Genomic DNA, 21,909 nt, shown 5'->3' with positions numbered 1-21,909 from the left:
TGTTCACTGTATGGTTATTTTTATATCTTATACATCTAAGATATTCTTTTGCATATCTATCTCTATTTAATAAAAACAAAAAAATTAAATGAAATAAAACACGTAGTGCCTAACATTTGGTAGGCATGCATATAATAAGTGTTGCTAATGGGAATTCCCTGGCGGTCGAGTGGTTAGGACTCCGTGCTCTCACTGCCAAGGGCCTGGGGTTCAATCCCTGGTTGGGGAACTAAGATCCCACAAGCAATGTGGTGTGGCCAAAAAAATAAAAAATAAATGTTGCTAAAAAAGTTATCAGCATGAACTCCTTCAATGTTATCCATCTCAAAATGTTTCTCCTCTTTCCCTCCTTGTTGTAATTCCTCCATTCCAAAGGTAACCCCTATCAGTTGTGTTCTTAATAGAAATTCATTCCCATCTAATTCTCTTCAAAACCTTACTTGCTCAATTATCCTCTTTTATTTTCAATATCTTTCTTCACTTGCTTTTCTCTTGGTCTACAAAACAAATCAGGTCTCTAATACTCTAAAAAAGGCTCAGCAAACTCATTCTGTAAAGGGGCAGAGGGTAAATATTTTAGGCTTTATTGCACATTCTTCTTTTTTAAAGTGACCCTTTAAACATATAAAAACCATTTTTAGTTAGAAGGCCAGATTTAGTCCACTGGGCAAAGTTTGCCAACTCCTCTTCTAAAGTAGCAACAAACTTCTTAATTCTGCTACCCACTATCAATACTTTCCTCTCCAATTCAAGTAAATTTGGCATGTCCCTGTCATGTGCCTAAGTACCATGTTAAGTGCTTTCATATTTTTTTCATATCATTTAATCCCTACAACAATGCTGTAAGGTAAAAGTTATTATCTTCATTTTATAAAATAGGATACTGAAGCTCAGAGAGTACAAATGAACACCAGAAATGTTTTCATAACCAGTTTTTCCATGTCCAAGTCTTGTGCTATTTCCATTAGGTCACACTACCTCTCCCTCTCTTCGCTGCCATTTATCTGGGAAACAGAAAGAAATCTCTGTTATTTCTACTTCTTCACTGTAATTACTACTTATTTACTTATTCCATAATCTTTCAAAATCTGACCTCTGTCTCCAAGGCTCTATTAAAACAATTCTCTAAAGAACACAATGGCATTTAAATAAAAAACATACAAGTATTATTGTATCAACTGACATTTAAATAAGGGGGGAAAAAAGATGCACCACCTTAGAAAACAGTCCAGTAGTTCCTCAAAGTTAAACATAGTTACCATATGACCACAATTCTACGCCTAAGTATACACCCAAGAGAACTGAAAGCATCTGTTCACAAAAAACTTGTATGCAAATGTTCATAGCAGCATTATTCATAAAAGTCAGAAAGTGGAAACAATCCAAATGTCCATCAACTGAAGAATGGATAAACAACATGTGCTATAATATACCCATACAATGGAATATTATTTAGCTATAATAAGGAATAAAGTACTGATTGATGCTACAACATGGATGAACCTTGAAAACATTATGCCAAGTGAAAGAAGCCAGATACAAAAGGTCACATATTATATTACATCATTTATTTGAAATGTCCAGAATAGACAATATATAGAGACAGAAGGTAGATTAGTGGTTGCCAGGGGTTGGGGAAAGGTAAAAAGGGGAATGACTACTAATGGGTATAGTGTTCCTTCTTGGGATGATAAAATGCTCTGGAATTAGCGTGATGGTTGTACAATCTTGTGAATACACTAAAAACTACTGAACTGTATACTTTAAAAGGGTAAATTTTATGGCATATGAATTATATCTCATTTTTTAATATAGGGAAAAAAACCTACCTAGAATTCTACACTCCAACTGTTTTTATTTTCCCTTGTTTTTTCTTCCCCAGTCATTAATCATATGCATATATGTGGGTATAATTTTAATTCTCTTTTGTCATCAATCCAAAATAATTTTCCATGTTGCTACACAATCATAACTATATAATTTTATCTTTTATGGAAACAAAATATTCCACTAATAGACAATTTAAATATCATTGAATAGACTGTTTTCATTTTTTCAATACTAAAAGTGCATTTCCATAACCAGTCTGAAGCATATAACTTTCCTCTCTTTTTATGGTATTTCCTTAATATAAGACCCCAGGGGTAGAATTATTGAGGTAAATGATATATGATAATTATTATGGCTCTTGAAACATAATGCCAAACTGTTTTTGCAGGTCTGATGCAAATCTGTACCATTATCAGAAAAGGAGGAGTAAACCAGTCCCATTTTACCATGAAGTTACCACCATAAGGTGTCACTATCTTTCAATATACTATAAATAAAAATATGATAAATAGAATATAGAAAATGTTCAGTTCTTTTACTTAGTTAAATCTATTTCTGGACTTTATTCTCTTCCTTTGACAATTATGTGCTTGTGGTTTTATAATAGGTTCTTACATCTGGTAATGTTATATGTTCTTTCCTCATCTTTTTTGAACTGTTTTCTTAAATACCTGCTTAAATTTCTATACATATTTGAGAATACATTTGACAAGGTATAAATTTCTCAAGGATCTGAATATTCAGAATTCTCTAGGAAGAACTCCCAGAGTCTCCCTCAGAAAGAGACCCTTCTATGTTCTTTCCCATGATCCTGTACGTATCTATAGTATATGTGTATCAATATCACACTGCGTTCTACTTGTTACTCTCTTCTATTTCCTCCTACCTGACTTTGGAAACCTAACTGAAAGGCCCACCTCTTATCTTTGTATCTTAAGTTAGTGGCACATAACAGCATATCAAAAAAATGTAGGCTGAATCAATGAATGAACAATCAACAACTGGTTATGGAGATGCAATTCTAATACTGAAAAAAATGAAAACAGTTTATTCAACAATATTAAAATCGTAGTCTATTGACTCATTTAAGATACCACTTAAATGAGTCAAACAAGCCATTACTGCTTGGCACTATGTTAGGAGCTGTGGGAAAAACAAAGAAAATAGAAAACACTGTCCTGTCTCCCAGGGAATATAGAAACTAAAAGGAAGGGAAATTAAAGGGAAACTACAAATACAAAATTTTGGAGACTATGTAGGATTATAACTGAACAATGATTACGTAATTCATGTTATTCTGAATTTAATAAAGAGTACAGCGAAGAATGAGTGCAGTAGGAGCTGCGAAGGTCTCTTGGAACTTAAGATGGGCAGCAAAGCACTAAGAGGATATGGATAAGTGGGAAATAAGTACATGACAGTCTGGGTAAAAACATGAACAAAAGCATGAAGTGGGAATTTGCATGGTATGTGGGAGTCACGTACCTACCCATTCTACAAACAGACTCAACTATTTGTGCCCCCAAGGTTTTATTCTATGTAGCAGAGAATTATAATATTTTTACCTGGAGTTCTCCAAGTTTCTTAGATGTTGGTGAAACAATGGTAAAAAATCCATTGATGTGATGGGTTGGAGAAAGCTGGGCTAGTCCACTGATCTGAACTCTACCAACCGGAAGATGTTCAAGTTTGGTGATTACTTCCAGCACCAGCACAGCCATATCTAATCAGAAACAATTACAACATAGGCAGACAGTTTTCATTTACTTTTTTTTTTGGAAGTGGGAAGAGGAATATACATTACAAAATTTTTTTACTTAAAAAAATCATTTTATTTTCAAATAAACTATGCACTTACCATATCATTCAGGGGGTGGGGAAGAGTGAACCCAAGATCAATAGAACAACAAAGTTTTAGAGAAGAGCAATGACAAATACCTCAAATGGAGAAAAAAATTACATAAAAATATTTAGAATATCAAGTATTTGATAAGGAAAATACCTTTAAGAGAGTATATATATATTTTTTACATATTTGGCAAGGACTCAGACTTTAGTTTTGAAATAAAAAAGCAACAATAAAAAAGTTCTCAGTTTTTAAATTCTCACCATTTCTAGTTTTGAACTGGACAAAGGGCTTCTCTTGTATAGATGCATGGGTTGGTCCCTGCCTCTCAGGAGTATTTTACTGCTTATTTCTCAATAATATCTGGAACACTGAAAGGTCGAGAGCACTTAGAACTAAAAGGAATGGAAATAAACTCCTTAACTGTATTCATCAATTGGTTGCTTAGACTTAACACCTTCGTGGTCCTAATTTACAGCAGGAGAAATAAAATGCATGCATATGCAATCTGAGATTATTTCAGGACAGTGTAACTTCTGAATATTTTCTTACCAAAGTTGAGAAAGTGGTTCACTTTCACCCTTTGTTCAATGCTGTAGTGAAAGGAGTATTGGATTTACAATTAGAAGATTTGTTATTGTGTTGTGGCTCCAACATTCACAAGCTACTTCTGTGTAAGCCACAGCTGTCTATAAAATAGGCATCATAATAACTATATCATGGCTGTGTGAGGAATGGGAGTATTGCAAGTAAAACACATAGCACAGTATCCTCTTACATGGCAGTTGCTTAATGGTTGTTATATGACTTTAGGCAACTTACTTAACGTATCACCGTCCCTGTCTTACCTAATCATGCAAGTTCTCTGAAAATTCTATGAGCTAATAGGTGTAAAAGTGCTTTGTAGACTATAAAATAACGTGCATATATAGACTAAGGGAAATGTACCAACATTTGTTGGTTATTTACTAACAGCCAGGCTCACCCGTGTCTCATTTATTTTCTTAATGAAATATCTATGTGTATCTTTTAAAAGTTCTTATCACTTTCTACCTACTATTGTAACTAAACTTCTTTGTGCATTTAGTTAGAATTAGATACCATTCTGATTAAATTTTTTGATTCATTTTTGTAATCTCCACAGTGTCTAGCACAACGTCTAGCACATGTTAAGTGTTCAATACATATTTTTTGAATAACTGAATTTTTTTTCTTTATATTTTGATGTCTTCAAAATTTTCTTCTTGAAAGAATGCAAACTTAAGGACAAGTTAATCTTTAATTCACCTCTGGCTCTCCGGTATTCTTAGCCCAACAATATTTACATGATAAATGCTTAATTTTTACTGACTTGAACTGAATTGATTTGATAAGTCCACCATCCAAAATGTGTTTATATGAAAACTTGACCTGAATAGAGAAATAACACAGTACATTTAGAATGCTTTCCTTTAACAGAAATGAAGCAATTTTGGCTCCTGGTTCCAGTAGAGGGATCCTCCCTTCTCTGAAAACCTGTACTATTAACTCACTAAACCACTCACTTGGTATTTAGGATGTATTATCTTGTATTATTGGTAAATTTTATATCTATATCATCTTTCCTTGAGCATAATGTAAGTCCCAGAGTAGAGACTACAGTTATTCCTTAAAGAAGCATGGTGTGGTGACAAGTGCATGAGTTTTTTTTTTTTTTTTTTTTAAATCTAGTCTGCTCTTTTTTTTTAAAGGAATTCCTTCATTTTTATTATTTATTTATTTATTTATTTATTTTTGACTGTGTTGGGTCTTCGTTTCTGCGCGAGGGCTTTCTCTAGTTGCGGCAAGCGGGGGCCACTCTTCATCGCGGTGCGCGGGCCTCTCACTATCGCGGCCTCTCTTGTTGCGGAGCACAGGCTCCAGACGTGCAGGCTCAGTAGCTGTGGCTCACGGGCCTAATTGCTCCGCGGCATGTGGGATCTTCTCAGACCAGGGCTCGAGCCCGTGTCCCCTGCACTGGCAGGCAGACTCTCAACTGCTGCGCCACCAGGAAAGCCCAAGTGCATGAGTTTTGGTGTCAGAGAGAAGTGGGTTCAAATCCTAGTTTTGCCATTTGTCAACTATGTAACCTTATAGAGCATTCATTTTATCTCTGAACCTCAGTTTCATTGTCTATAAAACAGAGAAAATATCTACCTTGCAGGGTTATTAAGGATTAGAAATAATATGTATCAACTGGTAGCACATAGTATACTCTCAATAATGGTGGCTATTATAAAACCTCTTTGACTCCTCAATAATTAACAATGCCATAGATACTAAGTACACAATAATACCTATTGTTAACAACATAATCACATGCTTCTTATTAGGCCTACAGGTGAAATGATCAGACAAAAACATACCTGTTAGGTAAGAGGTAAACTGCTTTGGACCACAGCGAATAGCATAACGTGTAGTTGTTCTCACAGCTTTTGGTTCGGTCTGCAATGCATTCCTGGGACAAAAGAGTGTTCCTTCTGATGTTTCTCCCCACCATCTCACTCGAACAAGTACACAAGCAGGAGGCTTTGTAATCTTCCATATGACTTTATTAACAGTAAGTTTCAGAAAGCAGCGTAGCTGGCCTTCAACCAGGGGTGGTAGGCTTGTAGATGGAGAAATGTCACTTAAACCTGTGGAGGAATCCAAGAATACTAAGTCGAAATTTAGTCTAAATACAGAAAACACATAATCTGCTTTTAGAATGAAAACACACAAACATTTTAGTCTCTACAGAGAGAAGGCTTATTCTATTTATTCTAATACATGAGAAGTAACTAGCAAACCAGACCACAGAATAACCTATCTGGTCACTTAAGCCACCCTGACAACTAGTTAGTATTCAGGATTTGATTCAGGTAATTGTAAGTAAAGAACATACCAACTTAAGACACGCTAATACAAACTCCTCTTTAACTGAAAGATATTAAATGAAAAATACAAATACAATGATACAGTATACAGGTTTAAAAAAACCTATTAAGTAGTTGAAATTTTTCTTCCAAGTACTGTTATTCTGATTATTGCAATGACTACAGTTTTTTGTTTTTGTTTTTAAATTAATTTATTTATTTTTGGCTGTGTTGGGTCTTCGTTTCTGTGCGAGGGCTTTCTCTAGTTGCGGCAAGCGGGGGCCACTTTTCATCGCGGTGCGCGTGCCTCTCACTATGGTGGCCTCTCTTATTGCGGAGCACAGGCTCCAGACGCTCAGGCTCAATAATTGTGGCTCACGGGCCTAGTTACTCTGCGGCATGTGGGATCTTCCCAGACCAGGGCTCGAACCCGTGTCCCCTGCATTAGCAGGCAGATTCTCAACCACTGCGCCACCAGGGAAGCCCCACAGTTTTGAAGATATGTTATCTTTACCTAATTCTCTTACTTTAAAACCATCACTAAACATAAAACAGCAACAACTCCTGTCAATCAGTTCTCAAATGAAGTCTACACCTTACAACTCAGCACTTCAAGAAAGACCACCTTAAACTGTGTCTTTTCTTCCTGCCGATATCACACAATGAGGACAGAAACTATCATCTTCAGATTATGCCATTATCTTTTAGCACAGTGCTGGGTTCATAATATTTATGGCTTTTAGACAGATAATAAAATGTAAATGAGGCAATTAATCATGGCTTTCTATAAAGCTTTCCTTTAATGACTCTGATTGTCTTCTATTCACGGTATCTTCTAACCATGACTTAGAGGAGATTTAAGAAGTCATTCCAATATTACACACACCTTTCTACTCCTCTCACTTTTCCCTGGGGAGTGGTCATGCCTCACAAGAAAAAAATATACTGGAGTCTATCAGATCAGGAATTTCTATAACTAATTCTTTGGATTTCTAAAGTGAACAGCCTCTCTGCTTTCTTTAGCGAAGAAAAGACCCACCATAATCTTTATGGATAACTAGTTTCAATATAAAAATTTCACACAGGTGTATACATGAGTATTACTGTATATGCATGTGGTATAATGAGAAGGACATTCTTACGTTATTTCTATTTTGATTTTCCTCCTATCAACCAAATATGCTTGACTGGTTTGACATAGGCAGCACCAGCACTGAACACTTCCACACTTCTGTTTCATATCCTCCCATCATTCCTGGAAGGAAAGGCATTGCCTCAAAACTGCCTTAGTTATCTTTAAACAGTTTGGATAAGGTTTATTCCCAGACTGCACCTTCAGTCCTCAATCCAGTGGCCTAATGCACTATCATTATTCCTAATACCTCTTTGCCTATATTATAAAATGCAGTCACCCAGTTTTTGTTTTGTTTTGAGGCAGCCCTATAGAGATTCCATTTCATTTCATGATCTGCCCTGGGTTCCCAGGGTGACTGTTCTTGCTGCAGCTCACGTTTCCCTGGTCTCTTCATAAGCTTGCTTCTTTTTGAGCAGACTAACCTGATGAGATCCTCTTGCTACACACTCTTCCATCATCTCAAATCCTTCAGAGATCTTCATGCCCTAACCCCCGCCACCCCACTCCAACCCTACCACACCGTCACTCCGCAGTCTTTCTTCCTCTCTCCTCCACAACTATCTTTTCCCTACTCCCACCTGTAGCCCTTCATGATTCATGACTGTCTCACGCTTCAGTCATTCAATTAACATTTACTAAGTCCTGCTTCGTGTTAGCTCTTGGGGATTCAGTAATGTGTAAAACGTGATCCCTGCCTATTAGGATTATTGACATACTCTCCAACTTATTTTTCCTCCAGTTCTATGTGGACCTGCAAAGCTATACCTCCCCCCTCCCATCCCCACACATTTAACTTTTATCAAAAACACCCCTAAGTCATGGGGATTTAAAGTACAGCACAGTGACTATAGTTAATGATAGTGTACTGTATACTTGAAAGTTGCTGTAAAGTAGATCTTAAAAGTTCTCTTCACAAGAAAAAAAAAATGTTTGTAACTATGTATGGTGATGGATGCTAATTAGACATATGGTAATCATTTCGAAATATATACAAACATTATGTTGTACACCTGAAACTAACATAATGTTATATGTCAATTATACCTCAATTTTTAAAAAGTAAAACCAAAACATTCCTACAATTTTTTTGTTCCCTTCCTCTGGAAGGGTCCCCTTTTAGCCCTCACTTCGTCCCATTTATTCACCCACTTTGCCCCCTACTCCAGCCCCTATATCCTTTCCATTCGCGGGAGGGCCAATTGCCCTCTCTTTTAACCTTCTGATTCCCTGGTTATTCTCCCTCCTCAATCTCTTTTTTTTTTTTTTTTTTTCTTTTAACAGGCGGCTGTGGGAGGTCTCCCTAGAATGCTTCGCGCCCTGCTCCCCCAACTCCGCCCAACTCCGCTTTCTTCAACCTTTGGTCGCTCATATTACCTCTCTTCTGGCGGCTACCGCCGCCCACAGGCCCCTGGGCTTTCCGTTGTTTCATGACGAGTCCCAGCTCTTCTTCACCCACTCAACTCCGGGCCCAGCACCTAAGCCGTAGCCTCCAGCCATCCCTGCCCACGGCGCTGGCGTTCCCCGGCAACCGGCGCCGCTGGGCAGCTTGGGAGGCAGGAAGAAAGCGATTCTTCCTTTAACAGCCTCTAGGAAGCCATGAGAAAGGGAGGCGCCAAGACTCCTTCCCGCCAATAGACTACAACACCCAGGATGCTTTGCTATACTACCTCTGCGGGGTTGGACGCGGTCGCCTCCAGCTGCGCAAGCGCAAAGGGATAAGCCCTTTGAGGACTCCATTGCCCAGGGTGCATTGCCTTCAGTAACGCTTCTCTTTCCGGCGAGGGTCGTCGAGTTCTCCGCTTGGGGTCTGAGGGATCACAGAGACTCCGTTACCCAGCTCTCTCTGTGGAGGCTGGTGCGCACTTCCGGTGGAAGCACTGGGGCGAGGGGGTGGAGTTTACGGAGCCGGTGGGCGGTGCTGCTTGTAGCTGGGTGCTATCCAAAGGCGACGGGGCGTCGTTAGGGGAGCGAGCCGTGTGACCGGTTGGGCCGCACTTAGCGTGGGACGAAGCTTCGGCTACTGTTCGACTGCCTGCGGCCTCCCTTTCATGTCGGCCCTCGAGAAGAGCATGCACCTCGGCCGCCTGCCCCCTCGCCCTCCTCTACCCGGCAGCGGGAGCAGTCAGAGCGGAGCCAAGATGCGAATGGGGTAAGTAACCCGTACTCCTTCTCCCTAGAGGCCAGGGCCCGGCCATTGGAGAATGGTGTCTCTGGGCGTTTAGAGCGGCACGTCAAGGGAGGCTAAGGATAGGAGAGAATGTTGGCGGCGGCCTGGGGACGTTTAGATGAAGTAGAAGGCAGATCTGGGGACTAGGGGAGGCGCCAAGTCAATGGAAATTGGAGGATAAATAGTATTGGAGGGAGAAGGGAATGAGGCAAAGATTGAGAAAGCTGAGAGGATAGTTTAAGACATGTAGGAGGTACCTCCAGAAGAAGGGGTGGAGGAGGTTTGAGAAAAGGGAGAAGAGCGGTGACAAAGGTGGAGGGGAAATCTGCCAGGGATGGTTGAGGGAAATGGGAAACGACGGAGAGAAAAGTTGAGGGGAATTAGGAGAAGAATTCGGAAAAGATTTGGGAGAGTAAATCTTTATCTAGTTTTTCTGAGAACTAGATAATAGAAAAAAGCTGGGGGAAACAGAGAACACCTGAGGCAGGGTTGGAGCGGAAAAGACAACCAGGGAACAGAAGGTTCTAGAGAGAGTTCCTAGGGGTGTAAGAGGCAGATTCTGGGAGTGAGGAAGTGACTTAGAGATTAAGTCTCTTAAGGGGTACTGAGAAAGTGGGGGGAACAGGCCTAAGGAAAGATGGAGAACACAGCCAAGAAGACTGTTAGGGGTGATAAGAATGTACTGAGAAGGGAGGGTAGGGAATAAGGGGAGGAGTGAGGAGGGAGAGGGCTGAGGGGCTTAGAGAGTAACCATGGGCTCCAGAGATTGAGAAATGACTAGGAATAGGGTCTAGTGAATGGCGTGCTGCAGAGGTAAGGTCTGGGAAGCTTGAAGAGGAAGATTTGGGAAATTGATTTTTGCTGGGCAAATAGGTCTGGTGGAAGCTATGTACTGATCTGATAAGATTCAATTAATGAAGCACTGAGAGGAGCCACTTAAAATGTTTTGGGGGAAACCGTCGTTTACTGGAATTGGGAGGAGCTGTGTTGGCTTTTGGAATTTAGGTTGCTGAATGGCTTGGGCCAGGTTGGGGGATACTAAGGTGTAGGAGAGAGAGTGTAATGAGTTGAACCTGGGAGAAGTAGAAGGCAGAGGTAATTGAACAGGCAGTTGGTTTTGAGGGGTATTTGTAGTATCAGATAGGATTCTGGAGACTAGTGACTGAAAAGAGAAAAAGGGTAGGAAAAATACTTAGGTATGTGGTAGTCAAGAGTGTGTGTTTGGGATTCTAGAGATGGGTTGGTAGACATTCTTGGGATAAGGACTAGAGAAGAAATACCTTAGGTTCTGAAGATTAATATGTACAAAAACTGATCGAAAAGGAGATTTAGATAGGAGATACAATACTGTGAAAGCAGGTCCTAGGAATGAAGAGAAAGGAGAATCCTATAAATTAAAACAGTGGAGTAGAGGGGTGGTGAGAATGGTTGGAAAAACTGGGGAAGGAAACTAAGAATTGAAGTGGAGACCTGACTATGAGACACAGTAGAAAACTGAGAAAACCTTGACAAGTGAAGATAGGTCAGTGGATGCACAGTACAAAGAGGTGGTAGAAGCCTACATGTAAGGTAAAATGAAGATCGTTTTGGCTTTGGAAGACAAAGGTAGGACTGTGACATGATTAAGGAGGATCTGGAAGCTGATCCATAGGAGATTATTTGGGAAAATTAACCTGGACTATAAAATTAATGTAACGTTTGTTGTTGATATGTATCTTAGTTGCCACCTTTCTTAAACTAAACTTTGATCTTTCAGTATTCCAGCACTCTTCTCTAAAATATATATAAAAATACTTTTTTTTAATAACCATATATCCTTCAGACAAGTTAGAGCTTAGCTTCTCACTTTATCAAAAGTTCTCTGAAGATGAAGAACTGAAGAAAAATACTAAGAAAAAATAAAATCTACTGATTAGATTATTAGTAACTTAACCTCTTTAAATAGATGCTTTGGTCCTCTTAATTTAGGTTAACTGCTTATCCTGGAAAATAAAGTTCTTTAGAAAAATGCTTCTTTATAGCACTGTGAAGAGAAGAGCATATATTGGTGAATTTTATGTGGTCCTCAAGTAGCTTATTTTCCTGTATTTTTATTTTCTACTTCCTTATTGGAACATAGGCATGCCTCATGTAAGCCTAATGTTAATGATAATATAGACTGTCTCCTCCCCTAGAATCGTAAAGCTGGAAGAGAGTCTCTGAGACCTATTGTGTTTTTTGGATTCATAGTTGTTATCGTTGGCAGTACTTAATTTGAGCTGTATATCTTATTCCTTTGCAAATACTCTAGGATTCAGTCTTCCTTTTTCCTCAGTCAGTCCTGGTTTATGAAGTCTCACTCCTACCAATTTTACATCATCCTTCTTTATTTCTAACTTCTTCTCACTTGCTTTTTTTTTTTAACTCTTTCCATCTTTTCCACTCCCCAGTCCATCTCTTACTCTCAGGTTGGACCTGTTCCTTTGACAGTTTCTTATATGACTTACTCTTTCAACTATTTTTCATAATCTCTTGCCTTCAGTTTCAGTAAACCTTATTTAGATGTGTTTGCATATTCAGGGTGGTTTTGAGTTTTTGGTTTTTCCTGAGTTTCCATAGTTTTGTTTTTCCAAATGGATTTAGTAATTCCAGAGTATGGCTGGATAAAGCAATAATAACAATTACTTTTTTATTTTCTTTTTTTTTCTTTTTTTTTTTTGAGTTAGTACTATGTGCCAGGCATTGTGATAGTAGCTTTATGTACGTTATTTCTCGGGTAAGGCCTGAAATCCTGGTTTTATTGTTCCTTGATAGATGCCAGTAGATGATACCCAAAACAGTGGTTTTGAACTTTTTAATTAAAGCTTTTGGAACTACTCTGATTTTAGAGCCCTACTTGCAACTGATATTAGTCTGTTAGGGCTGCCATAACAAAAATACCATATTTTTTTTTGCAAGAGTTCTAGAGGCTGAGAAATCCAAGATCAAGGCACCAGCAGATTCTGTGTCTGGTGAGGACCACTTCTTGGTTCATAGATGGCATTCTTCTCACTGTGTCCTTACATGTGGGAAGGAAGAAGAGAGCTCTGTGAGATCTCTTTTATAAGGGTACTAATCACATTTATGAAGGCTACACCCTCATGACCTTATCACCTCCCAAAGCCTCCACCTTCAAATACTGTAGAGGTTATTGGAGATTAGGATTTAAAGTGAATTTTGGGGGGCACAGACTTTCAGTCTATAACACCTGGTGTGCTTGAGGGTGTTTTTATTTTATTTTTTATTATTTTTTTAAATTTTTTAATTTAATTTTATTTATTTTTTTATACAACAGGTTCTTATTAGTCATCAATTTTATATACATCAGTGTATACATGTCAATCCCAATCGCCCAATTCATCACACCACGATCCCCACCCCCCCCCCCCCCCCCGCGGCTTTCGCACCTTGGTTTCCATACGTTTGTTCTCTACATCTGTGTCTCAACTTCTGCCCTGCAAACTGGTTCATCTGTACCATTTTTTTAGGTTCCACATACATGCGTTAATATACGATATTTGTTTTTCTCTTTCTGACTTACTTCACTCTGTATGACAGTCTCTAGATCCATCCATGTCTCAGCAAATGACCCAATTTCGTTCCTTCTTATGGCTGAGTAATATTCCATTGTATATATGTACCACAACTTCTTTATCCATTCGTCTGTCAATGGGCATTTAGGTTACTTCCATGACCTGGCTATGGTAAATAGTGCTGCAATGAACATTGGGGTGCATGTGTCTTTTTGAATTACGGTTTTCTCTGGGTATATGCTGAGTAGTGGGATTGCTGGATCATATGGTAATTCTATTTTTAGTTTTTTAAGGAACCTCCATACTGTTCTCCATAGTGGCTGTATCAATTTACATTCCCACCAACAGTGCAAGAGGACTCCCTTTTCCCCACACCCTCTCCAGCATTTGTTGTTTGTAGATTTTCTGATGATACCCATTCTAACTGGTGTGAGGTGATACCTCGTTGTAGTTTTGATTTGCATTTCTCTAATTAGTGATGTTGAGCAGCTTTTCATGTGCTTCTTGGCCATCTGTATATCTTCTTTGGAGAAATGCATATTTAGGTCTTCTGCCCATTTTTGGATTGGGTTGTTTGTTTCTTTAATATTGAGCTGCATGAGCTGTTTATATATTTTGGAGATTAATCCTTTGTCCATTGACTCGTTTGCAAATATTTTCTCCCATTCTGAGGGTTGTCTTTTCATCTTGTTTATGGTTTCCTTTGCTGTGCAAAAGCTTTGAAGTTTCATTAGGTCCCATTTGTTTATTTTTGTTGAGGGTGTTTTTAAAATCACTACTTTAGTACATTCCATTACCATTTGAGAGACTGTAAGTTATTAAAATCATTTGACCATTTTCCAACATGTTTTTGGTTCATCAGTAGTTTCTATAATTCTACTCTGTTTCTATAATTATCTCTTACGTTTTTATAGTGCTTTAACTGACATATATTAGTGCTGTTTTGTATTATTCCATGAGGTAAGTTAGGGCAAGGGTTAATATTTTCTCTTAATGAGGAAACTCAAATGTTCATTGACTTGCCTAGGATCACAGAATCATGAAGTGGCAGAAACAAGACTTCAGAAACCCAGACTTTAGATTTGTAGTCCGTTGTTGTTCTTGTTATTCCTTGGTGCAAAGAGACTGGTGTTTGAAGTGATAATGATCTGAGTTTGAAGGCTAGCTTGAGTATTTATTTTAGTTAAGTCATTTAACCTCTCATAGTCTGTTTCTTATCTCTAAAACTGGGATACTTAATGCTTACCTTAGAGGGCTGTGAGAATGAGATAATATGTGAAAAGCAGTTATGCCTCCTGACACATAAGCTCTTAAGGAATGATAACTAGTAAATTATTATATGTTGAGAACAATGAGAAAGGCTCATTCTTTATGAAGTAGAAGCACTCCTTTCAGTATCTTATAATGTCAGCTCTTTTCCCTCAAGCTGTGTATTTATTCATATCTGATCAGATAGTTTTTCATTCAACTTCTTAAGTTTATTACGGATATCAGGCCTCTTAGGAAGGCTTTAAGGGGCTGTTCACACAGATGGACAAATAAAGGGCAAAGTGGAGTGATTTGCTCAAGGTCACATATTAAGTTACTAAAAGAATTAAATCTTCGTGTATCTGTTTATGTTGATTATCAGTTTCAAAAAATTAAGTTATAATTCACATACCATAGAATTCACCCTTTCAGAGTATACAGTTCAGTGATTTCTAGTATCACCTTCCCCCAGCCCCTGGCAACCATTAATCTATTTTCTGTCTCCATGAATTTGCCTATTCTGGAGATATGTAAATAAAACCATACAGTACGTGGCCTTTTGTGACTGGCATCTTTCACTTAGCATAATGTTTTCAAGTTTCATCTATGTTGTAGCATGTATCAGTACTTCATTCTTTTTTTTTTTTTTTTTTGGCTGAATTATATTCCATTGTATAGGTATACCACAATTTATTTAATCATTTATCAGTTGCTGGACACTTGGGTTGTTTCCATTGTTTTGCTATTATGAATAATGCTGCTGTGAATATTCACATGCAGAGCTCTGTGTGGAAATAATGTTTGCCTTTCCTTGGATAATTACCTAAGAAAGGAATTGCTGGGCCATATGGTAAATTATGTTTAACTTTTTAAGAAACTGCCAAATTGTTTTCTGGAGTGGCTCTTTGAAGCTTTTTATGTATCAGGGATATTTTTTCCCTTATAAGTGTTAAAAATACTTTTCCAAGTTGCCTTTTTACTTTGCTTATGATATTTTTTGCCATGTAAAAAAGTTGTTTTTAAATTTTAATGTACTCAGATCTATCTAGCAAAATCCATTGCTTCTGGATTTTGGATTGCAGAAAGACATTTCCTTCTCCCAGGTTGTAAAACGATTCATATATTTTTTTTCCCTAGGACCTGTATGCTTTCTTTTCTTGCATCCATCTTGTTTATCTTGATGTGCAAAGTGAGGAACAGATCTAATTTTACCTTTATCCATATGCTATCCAGTTGTTGTAACACAATTTATTAAAAAGTCCTTTTCCCATTATGTGAATTTCTCCTCTATAAAAATTAGTCCTTTTCCCCACTAGTTAAAATGACATTTTTATCATACACCAAATTTCTGCATAGATTTGGGTCTGTTTATGAATTTTCTTTCCTTTTCCCTCGGCTTATTTATTTATGTGCCACTACTATGCTTTAAATTGGAGAGGCATTATTAATATGTTTTAGTAAATGGTAGAGGTAGCTTCCCCTTCATTCTTTTTCAGGGTTTTCCTGGCTCCTCTTACTTGTTTATTCTTTTTTTTTTTTTTTAACATCTTTATTGAAGTATAATTGCCTTACAATGGTGTGTTAGCTTCTGCCTTATAACAAAGTGAATCAGTTATACACATACAATATGTTCCCATATCTCTTCCCTCTTGCATCTCCCTCCCTCCCACCCTCCCCATCCCACCCCTCTAGGTGGTCACAAAGCACCAAGCTGATCTCCCTGTGCTATGTGGCTGCTTCCCACTAGCTATCTATTTTACATTTGGTAGTGTATATATGTCCATGCCACTCTCTCACCCTGTCACATCTCACCCCACCCCCTCCCCATATCCTCAAGTCCATTCTCTAGTAGGTCTGTGTCTTTATTCCCATCTTGCCACTAGGTTCTTCATGGCTTTTTTTTTTTTTTTTCTTCCTTAGATTCCGTATATATGTGTTAGCATACTGTATTTGTTTTTCTCTTTCTGACTTTCTTCACTCTGTATGACTGACTCTAACTCCATCCACCTCATTACAAATACCTCCATTTCATTTCTTTTTATGGCTGAGTAATATTCCATTGTATATATGTGCCACATCTTCTTTATCCATTCATCTGTCAATGGACATTTAGGTTGCTTCCATGTCCTGGCTATTGTAAATAGAGCTGCAATGAACATTTTGGTACATGACTCTTTTTGAATTATGGTTTTCTCAGGGTATATGCCCAGTAGTGGGATTGCTGGGTCGTATGGTAGTTCTATTTGTAGTTTTTTAAGGAACCTCCATACTGTTCTCCATAGTGGCTGTATCAATTTACATTCCCACCAACAGTGCAAGAGTGTTCCCTTTCCTCCACACCCTCTCCAGCATTTATTGTTTCTAGATTTTTTGATGATGGCCATCCTGACCGGTGTGAGATGATATCTCATTGTAGTTTTGATTTGCATTTCTCTAATGATTAATGATGTTGAGCATTCTTTCATGTGTCTGTAGGCCATCTGTATATCTTCTTTGGAGAAATGTCTATTTAGGTCTTCTGCCCATTTTTGGATTGGGTTGTTCGTTTTTTTGTTATTGAGCTGCATGAGCTGCTTGTAAATCTTGGAGATTAATCCTTTGTCAGTTGCTTCATTTGCAAATATTTTCTCCCATTCTGAGGGTTGTCTTTTGGTCTTGTTTATGGTTTCCTTTGCTGTGCAAAAGCTTTTAAGTTTCATTAGGTCCCATTTGTTTATTTGTGTTCTTATTTCCATTTCTCTGGGAGCTGGGTCAAAAAGAATCTTACTTGTTTATTCTTACAAATAAACTTTCTAATCAACTAGACTAGTGCCTAATAGTGTTTTTATTGGCATTATATTAAATATGTAAATTAACTTAGAATAAACATTTTTATGATGTTGAGTCTTCCTTGAAGAAATATGTTTTTCAATTTGTATAAATCGCTTTTGAAGGAAAACTATTTCAGATCCCAAGTACTAACATGTTCTATGTTATATTATGTAAACATAATGTTTAACATTGTATTTAATGTTACTTAAGTATGTACAAAATAAAACTAGGGATAAATTTCTGTGTATAAGAGTAAATTCCATATTACTCTTATATAATTATAAAACTCAACAGATTTACTATTTAAATACAACTAAACCTACAAAATTCCTCAAATTCAGATTAGCAATATTACATTAATGTGAAATAATCTAATTTTCTGTTAACAGCTTGTGATTTAAATGGAAATATTATTTATTGAAATAAGTAACATTTTTTATAAATAAGAAGTTCAGAGTTGATTCAGTTATTCAACTGTATCAATCATGACCCAGGCTTTTTGTATCCTTTCTTTTTCCATCCTTAGAAATGTTGGCTTTTCCTTCTCTTGCTTGTCACCTTATGGTTGCAGGATGGCTGCTGCAACTCCACTTGCACCTTACCTTTATTCTGTCTTTCTAAATAAAAAGGAAGGAACAAGGGCAAAGACCTTTTCCTAACTTAGCTTGTCCCTGTTTTTTTTCCTAGAATGGGAAACTCCCCAGCAGGTTTTTCCCTTAAATCTCTTGGTCCAGAACTGGTTCACATGTACATCCTAAAACCAATCACTGGCAGTAGGGAATGGGATTACTATGACTGGTTTAGACCAATTCTGATTTATTCCTCTGGGCTGGAGGAAAGATAACAAAAGATCTCTACTAGCTACCAAAACAGTTTGGAATTCTGTTAGGGAATACAGAGTGGTGGGAAGTGGGAAAGGAATGTCTGGAATAGAGAGTAAACAGCATCTGTTCGGAGTCCTGACATTAACAAGTGGGGGAGACTAATCTGACTTCAGATTCCCTACTGTTTTCATTGCTGCACAGGTATAGGAAGTGATTTCTTTCTTTCCTTCCCCCCACCATTTCCTCTTTATGCCAGGTTTGAGCCGCTTGACCTGAGCACTTCTGAGTGAATGTCCGTTTTTCCATTTTGCTAGACTTATTGCCAGCAAATCTATTTCTCCAAAATTGGATAATTGGAATTTTTTTTAACCTAATGAGCCTTTCTTGTCATGTTACTTGATGTCAGATTTGAGGAAACGCCTCTGGTTAGTTAGGAAAAACTTTTTCCTTCATGATGTGAAATAGTTTCTTGTAGAGAAGAAAGTTTTAAGTAATAGCACAATTAAGAGGATGGTCCACTTATATACTACACTTAGTTCTTCAAATACAGTATTGACAACCAGTCCCAAGCACATACTACCAATATAGTTGACCCTTGAACAACAGGGAGTTAGGGGTGCCCACTCTTCCCACAGTGGAAAATCCGGGTATAACTTACAGTTGACCCTCCATATACCATGGTTCAATGTCTGTGGATTCAACCAACCTCCAATTGTGCTGTATTTACCATTACAATTGTGTAGTATTTACTATTGAAAAAAATCCTTGTGTAAATGGACCCATGTAGTTCATACTGTGTTGTTGAAGGGTCAAGTGTACTACACTACTACAATTGACGATTGGTTGAATTAATGTATTTGAAATCTTGAATACAGAGGGCCCACGGATATGGAGGGCCAACTGTAAGTTATACACAGATTTTCAGTTGCTCGGAGGGTCTCACATACGCACACCCTACTCCTCCTCCTATGTTGTTCAAGGGTCAACTCTATATTTTGAAGATTGAATAAGAGATTAAGTTGAAAATTCTAGTCATTCCAAACCATAGCAGAAGGCTGAAGTTGTTTACTATCAGTCCTTTTCCACCGTGCCTCTGTGTGTGTCCTTTGCCATGGACTTTTTCCAGGTGTAAGTGGGAATCCTATCTCTGCCACTAATAAGCCATGTGGCTTGGTCAAGTTTTCCTCTTCCTGGGCCTCAGAAAGAACTCTGAGGTGTAGTAGAAAGAATTCTTTGGCACCAGACATGCTTGAGTTTAAATCCAAGCTCCAGGGCTATGGGAAGTGGCTCTGGGCAATGTATCTTATGTATCTGAGCCTGTATTTCTCATTTTTAAAGAGAATATTTTTCTTGCAGAATTCAAAATCCTACTTGATACATAATAGACAGGTAATTATTCCCTTCCATAAAGTAAGATTTGGGTTAGATGATCTCTAATAGTATGATCCAGTATGTAGTTTTTAGAATCTAAGTCTGCTGCTTTAATAAGATGCCCTTATCAATAGTAATGAACATACCAAACTATCATGACCTCAGACAGCCATTTGGTGGCCTTCTTTCCATTCTTTCCATCCTCTTCAGTGTTGCTAATGAGGATTTTTTTTTTTTTTTTTTAAATCAGTAGTGCCTTGATTTAAATAGCTGGCTGCAATTAAACTTCATTATTTTGTCTCCACTACAAGACTCCTAAACTGGAGAATTTGTGACAACAGTGACTAGGACTGCTACTGTGCAGCTCATGACTCATTAATAACTCTCCTATCAGACTTAAGCAGCTTAGTAGATGTTGAAGTATATTATGTCTTTGAATTTGAGACATTCGCTTAAAAACATACAACTTATATTTCCTATCCTTTGTTCTCTAAGTAGGCAGGGAAAATTTTTCCTCCCTCCTTTCATCCTTCCCCTCCCTTATTTCCTTAGCAGTCATATAATTTTGTTGGTTTTCAGTTGCTCGGAGGGTCTCACATACGCACACCCTACTCCTCCTCCTGTGTTGTTCAAGGGTCAACTCTATATTTTGAAGATTGAATAAGAGATTAAGTTGAAAATTCTAGTCATTCCAAACCATAGCAGAAGGCTGAAGTTGTTTACTATCAGTCCTTTTATTATCGCCTAGTAGGCATCATCACATAGTAGTCAATGAGTACATCCTCTATGCCCCCATAACCTTCTGTAGATATAACACTTATCCCTCTGACTATAATTATTGGTTGACTGTCTACTCCTCAAGACTTTAAGCTTCTTAAGGGTAGGAATTGTGTCTTAGTTTCCCTGGTGTCTAACATGCTGACTACTTAAGTGCTAACTGAATGAGAAACCGAAATCCTAGACCTATTTAGCCTCATTCTATAAGGAAAATCTTATTTCCTTACCAGTTCCATTAAGGTGGCATAACTAAAGCTATACTCCCTTTCTTCTGAAAGCTGTTTTTCACTTCATAAAATAATAGAATCCGTACTTTATTTCAACATCAACATTTAGGTAGAGTGTGTTGTGAGTGTTTACAAATACATTGTCCAATTGGAGATTTAAAATACTCATATGGTTGAAACTCATGCTTGGAATTAGTCTCTTGTATGTGCATATTCATGCCTGTTGCTTAGTTTTACTTAATTAAAATTTGACAATCCATATCTTCCTCTCTCTTTCCCCAAACCTGAAAGCAAGTCCATTACTATAAGAGAGCAAATGTCAATTAGTAATTATTTTCAGACCAGCTGCATTTTATAGGATTGGGGTTTTCTGCCCTTACTCAATTTCTCTCTTACTCCCTAAGAGAGAAGCCTATTTTCCAATGAGGCTGTATCTACACACTGGTGACTCTAACAAGTGTAGGGATGAGAGCAAGAAGTCTACTGTTAAAAGTAGCATTAAAAGTTCTCCATAGTCATGTCCCAGGCAATGTCAATTTTCTAAATGTTTCTTGTACTTACCAACTGCCAAGTTTATTTTACTTTCGAGGCCTCCCATATCACTTTTTCAAGTCCTTCCCATCCTCTAAAATCCATGAAGCTCTTTCAGACTCTTCTAGCTCATTCATTTGCTCTGTCCCTCCTCTGAGCATCTGTAGCACTTTATGTCATTTCGTCTTATTTGCCAATTGTTGTGCGTTACTACTTGGTATTGTGTTTTTTAATTGTTATGTCAAATTTATTATGGTAATTTAAATGGGTGATTACCATAAACATCATAATTTATATTTCATGTTTGTATTTTGTTTTTGCGTTTTTGGTTTTTTTTAGTTTCCCCAATAAAATTAGAGGTCCCAGAGTACAGGAACCTTTGTTTTTATTTCTTTGTGTATTCTACAGTAGCACAGTTTAAAAAATGTTCTCATAAGGTTTGATTTAATAGACATGTGGCACACAACATTCATATAAAATGAGATCCTGAAGCTTTTCCTGATCATCCAGCCTGCACTGATCTTTCCATTTTCTGTCCTTTTGTAGCACCTATCATTTATACCAGGGCTTGGCAAACTTTTTCTGTAAGTATTTTATGCTTTGCAGGCCATAGTTTTTGTGGCAACTACTCAATTCTGCCATTGTAAGGTGAAAGCAGCCATAGACAATATGTAAATGAATGTAATTGTATTCCAACTACATTTTTTTTGGTGTCACT

The 21,909-nt window shown here is 37.7% G+C and overlaps 2 protein-coding genes across 4 annotated transcripts in view; one reads left to right on the top strand and one right to left on the bottom strand.

Moving 5' to 3' along the window:
• Nucleotides 1-9,330, bottom strand: part of C2CD3 (C2 domain containing 3 centriole elongation regulator) — a 126,845-nt gene extending 117,515 nt beyond the window's left edge. For 2 of the 3 annotated variants that reach the window (XM_082411220.1, XM_082411221.1), the window contains exons 1-3: nt 9,059-9,330; nt 6,061-6,330; nt 3,396-3,553 (exon numbers count right to left, since the gene is read on the bottom strand). In XM_082411220.1, the coding sequence (XP_082267346.1) occupies nt 3,396-3,553; nt 6,061-6,330; nt 9,059-9,113 (483 nt within the window). In that variant the 5' untranslated portion in view covers nt 9,114-9,330. The remainder of the gene's footprint in view (nt 1-3,395; nt 3,554-6,060; nt 6,331-9,058) is intronic. The other variant, XM_082411219.1, reaches the window with a different exon arrangement.
• A 161-nt stretch (nt 9,331-9,491) lies between these two features.
• The window catches only part of PPME1 (protein phosphatase methylesterase 1), a 68,884-nt gene continuing 56,466 nt past the window's right edge, over nt 9,492-21,909 (top strand). The window contains exon 1 of the mRNA XM_082411320.1: nt 9,492-9,833. Coding sequence (XP_082267446.1) covers nt 9,733-9,833 — 101 coding nt within the window. The 5' untranslated portion in view covers nt 9,492-9,732. The remainder of the gene's footprint in view (nt 9,834-21,909) is intronic.

The sequence above is a fragment of the Balaenoptera physalus genome (genome assembly GCF_965194825.1).
Source record: "Balaenoptera physalus genome assembly, chromosome: 10".
NCBI lineage: Eukaryota > Metazoa > Chordata > Mammalia > Artiodactyla > Balaenopteridae > Balaenoptera > Balaenoptera physalus.
This window is presented reverse-complemented; position numbering and strand designations above follow the sequence as displayed.